General features: G+C 70.8%; 1 protein-coding gene across 1 annotated transcript; it reads right to left on the bottom strand.

The window, feature by feature from the left end:
* Nucleotides 1–288: 288 nt before the first annotated feature.
* EMIHUDRAFT_462771 (hypothetical protein) lies at nucleotides 289–3,570 on the bottom strand (the record flags this gene model as incomplete). Its single annotated transcript, XM_005784619.1, has 7 exons — nucleotides 3,056–3,570; nucleotides 2,812–2,969; nucleotides 2,624–2,735; nucleotides 2,314–2,486; nucleotides 1,349–2,185; nucleotides 747–1,124; nucleotides 289–471 (listed from the first exon to the last, which is right to left on the bottom strand). Exons 1-7 carry the CDS (start codon nucleotides 3,540–3,542, stop codon nucleotides 289–291), a joined length of 2,328 nt encoding a protein of 775 aa, XP_005784676.1. The 5' UTR covers nucleotides 3,543–3,570.
* Nucleotides 3,571–3,872: the final 302 nt, after the last annotated feature.

Below are 3,872 nucleotides of genomic sequence, written 5' to 3'. Positions count from 1 at the left end.
GGAGGTCATCACGGGGTACTGCGGCGGCCGCCGCTTCCGTTTTGGCAAGGGTGGTCACAGGGCGTGCGAAGATCTGAATGTCGCGATGAGCATGGCTTCCGCGACCTTCTCAGCAAAATATTGGACCATCAACGTCAAGGGCGCGCGCACCTATGCGAGCATGGGGCCGCTGCACCGCGTCGACATCGGCTTTGTGCTCCGAGGAGACTACGCGGCTCGCCACCTGCCTCACGGAATCGTCGGGCAGTCCTTCTCATCGGCGCTGCCACGGCACGGAAGAGTGGATGTCTACCCGCCGGAGGGCCACTTCACCACCTCGGCGCAAGCTGAGGGCGCCATCGAGGGTGAGGCGAGCATGTACGAGGTCGGATCGCCCTTCGAGACACGCTTCAAGTTCTCGCGCTTCGACGCTTTGCCGCGGCAGTCGCCGCTATCGGAACTACTCGCGGAGCGGGACCGGGAGGCGGAAGCCTCGGCGGCAGATGGGGTTGGGGCGGCGTGGTGAGATATTACAGATGTGTGCTCTTGATGTGTTGTCAAACGGAGAAAGTAACGCGCCTCTAGCAGCATACGTGATACGAGTACGACGGTCGACGCGGGCACGGGCCGTGTGTGCGATGGCACTGGCCTTTCCCGCCGCACCCAAAGAGATTCTGTTACTCTCAAGCGCAACACAAACTAGAGCCGATTCGTAGCTCACATAACGCACATTCGACGTACGCCGGGCGAGTGCGCACGGATCGCACCGCCGGGCCCGGTGTCCTCGCATTGCCTACAGCAACAATCCTGCCCTCACGCCACAAGTGCGACGCTCTCATTCGGGCGCCGGCGTCATCGCTGTGCCGGGGCTGCTCCGCGCTCTGCTCTGCGCGCGCCTGCTCCGCCTCCGCCTCCACCCCGTATCCCGCCTCTACTGCGGGCGAGGCCGCCGACGCGTCCGCCGCCCCAAGCTTTGCGCCCGCGGCCTCCGCGCCAGCGACGGGCGTGGAAGGCGACTCGGCCTCACCGGCAAAGGGCCTGTTCTGGCGGGAGCGGGCAGAGTAGGGCGTGTACGGCCGATCATCGTCCGAGCGAGACCCGCCGCCGTCCGAGCTCGACGCTCGAGCGAGGAGGGCGCGCACGGCCTGCCGGGGCGGACAGGGAGGGGGGGTGGAGGAAGGGAGGGGTGGAGGAGGGGGGGTGACGGGTGAAGGAGTCGCTGCCGCGGCGCGGGCAGGGGGCGTGAAGGCGGCCTCGTCCGACTCGCTCGTCTGCTGCAGCGCGTCGATCACCTGGTGTGACCGGGTTGCGATGAGGCCGGCGGGAGGCATGAGATTGACGTCACCGCGATTGCGCTCCAGCGTCGCACCTTGCGCAAGCGCACGGCCACTGCGGTGGCAGCGGCGGCGGCGAGCGCGAGGGCGGCGGCGGCGACAGCGGAGGCGGCGTGCCGCAGTGACGCGAGGAGGGCGGGCACGGCCCCGCGGCCCACGCGAGAGAGGAGGCTGCAGCCGGCCGACCACGCAGCAGACGCCAGTCTGCCACGGCCGACGGCGGCGACGAGGAGGCCGAGGACGGCGCTCCAGAAGAGTCGGCGGTCGGACGACTCCGACGCGGCCGTGGCGATCGAGTCGGGCCGATGGCGGCTCACGCGACCGTCGCCCGTGCTATGACCGTGCGGCGGGACCGGCGAGACCGCCGCGCTCGCCCAGCCGGCGCCGGCGCCTCTTCTCCACTCCAATCGTGCTCCTGCCTCCTCCCCTGCGCTGGCCGCCTGCTTGACAATCTCGGCCGCGAGGCGCCCCGGAAGGCCGAGCGCAATCAGGTCGGGGGCCTGCAAGCGGCGTGCCACGGGCGCGTCACAGTCACGGACAAGCCACAGGGAGGTGTGCTCGAAGGTGGCAAATTGAGCCGCCTGTAGCACTCGCAGCGCGGAGACCGAGTCGACCCAGTGGTCGTGCACGAGGGAGTGGGCGAAGGCCGCCGTGTCGCGCCCGAGCGAAGCGCCTGCCCGCACCACCAGCTCCGCCACGGCCTCCGGCCCTCCGCCCCCTCCTCCGCCCCCGTCCCCTCCTCCTCCTCCTCCCCGCGGCGCCGCGGCGACGGGGCCGGCGACGAGCACCTTGCCGACGCTGCCGCCGGCGTGGAGCGCGGTGTGCGCTGCGCCGTACTCCTCCCACCCAAAGACGGTCTCCTCGGTCGTGAGCTTGCCGGCGAGGACGAGGTCGGCGAGCCTGCTCCGGCAAGAGAGTGGCGGTAGGGGCAGAGGAGGCAGGGCGAGGGTGCGGGTGCGGGTGCGGCTCGCCGGCGGCGCGCGTCCGCAAAGTCGGGCACGTAGTTCGCGACGCCAAAGCCCGAGATGCGAAGGGCGCGGTCGGTGATGGCGTGCGCGTTGGCGAGGCCGCCGCGCGACGAGGAGGAGAACTCGGAGACGGCGCCGACGTTGAGGACGGTGCCGAACTTGCTCATGTGTAGCAGCGCCTCGTCGAGCGTGCGCCCGCCGACGCCTGGCCGCGGCGGCAGAGGCGGTGACCCGGGCGGCGGGCGGCGGGCGGCGGGCGGCGGGCGGCGGCGGGGCGAGAGAGCGGGGGAGGGGCGTCGGTGGAGCCGCGCTCTGGCGCGGCGCGGGGGAAGGGGCGGCCGCCGTCGAAGAAGACGTCGACTCCCTCGGGGGCGAGGGCGGCGAGCGCGTCGCCGACGGCCTGGCGGCGGTAGTTGAACGCCTCGACGCCGTACTTGGACCGCAGCAGTCGCACCTGCCGACAGGACGACCCGCCCCTCTCCCTCTCCTCCCTCTCCCTCGGTCGGCGCCCTGCAGCGCGGCCGCCGCGCCTTCTCGTCCGTCCCAGCCGAGCCGATGACGCGCGTCGCGTTGCGCAGCTGGAAGAGCTGCGCCGCCAGCAGCCCGACCCCGCCCGCCGCGGCCGACACATACACCACGCCCGGCCCCTCTGGCCGGGGCGGCAGCAGCTTCTCGATGGCGAGCAGCGCTGGGCAGCGGGGGAGGGCGGAGAGGGGGCGGCGTCAGGTCGGAGGGCGGATCTCGGAGCCGCCTCACGGAGGCGCGTGTCTTCACCCGTGAGCCCCGTCGTGGTGCCGAGGACAGACAGCTCGAGCGACGGGTCGACGCTGCCGAGCGCCTTGCGCAGCCGCGCCGCCGCCGGGTCGAGGACCTGCACCGCCCGGATCGCCGACGCGCCCACTCCCAGCTCGCCCGCCGCCCAGTCGGGGTGGCGCGACGCGAGGCAGCGCAGCACGGCGCCAAACGTGAACATCGCGTCGCCGGGCCGCTTCTGCAGCTTGGAGAAGAAGCCCCAGCCCTGCGCCGAGCCGCCGCCGTCGGTCCAGATCCGCGTCGCCGCGTCCACCGACGCGTACTCCAGCGCGAAGAGCGCCTCGCCCTGCTTGAGCGCCGCGGCGTCGAGCGGCGGCGACGGAGCGAGCGCAAAGTCGGTCGGCGCAAAGGGGCGGCCGTCGGGCAGGACGGCGATCCGCCACTCGGTGGTCGCGGAGGAGCCGGAGGCGAGAAGGAGGAGGGCGAGCCGCGGCGGCGGGCGTCGCATTCTGCGGGTGGAGATGTGTGTCCGGTCGCCTGAAGCGAGTGCCTGTCAGAGCCCTGAGCGAGCGAGTCGGAGGGGGTACAGCTGACTTGGCCGGCGAAAAAAAGTAATAACACCGGACAAAACGGAACATCTCTACCCTTGGGTTGTCTGTTTTCTTTCTTTCTTTCTTTCTACTAGGAGATGGGTAAAAAGGAACAGGTCCCCGCCCTGCGGTCTTTGTGAAAAAAGTAATGTGAAACGTATCTCCCCGTATCTCCCCCTATCTCCCCGCATCTCCCCGCATCTCCCCGTATCTCCCCGTACATCGCGCCGCGGATACCGCGAAAAAAA

The sequence above is a fragment of the Emiliania huxleyi genome (genome assembly GCF_000372725.1).
Source record: "Emiliania huxleyi CCMP1516 chromosome Unknown EMIHUscaffold_17, whole genome shotgun sequence".
NCBI lineage: Eukaryota > Haptophyta > Isochrysidales > Noelaerhabdaceae > Emiliania > Emiliania huxleyi.
Note: the sequence above shows the minus strand (reverse complement) of the source record. Positions and strands in the feature narration are given on the sequence as shown.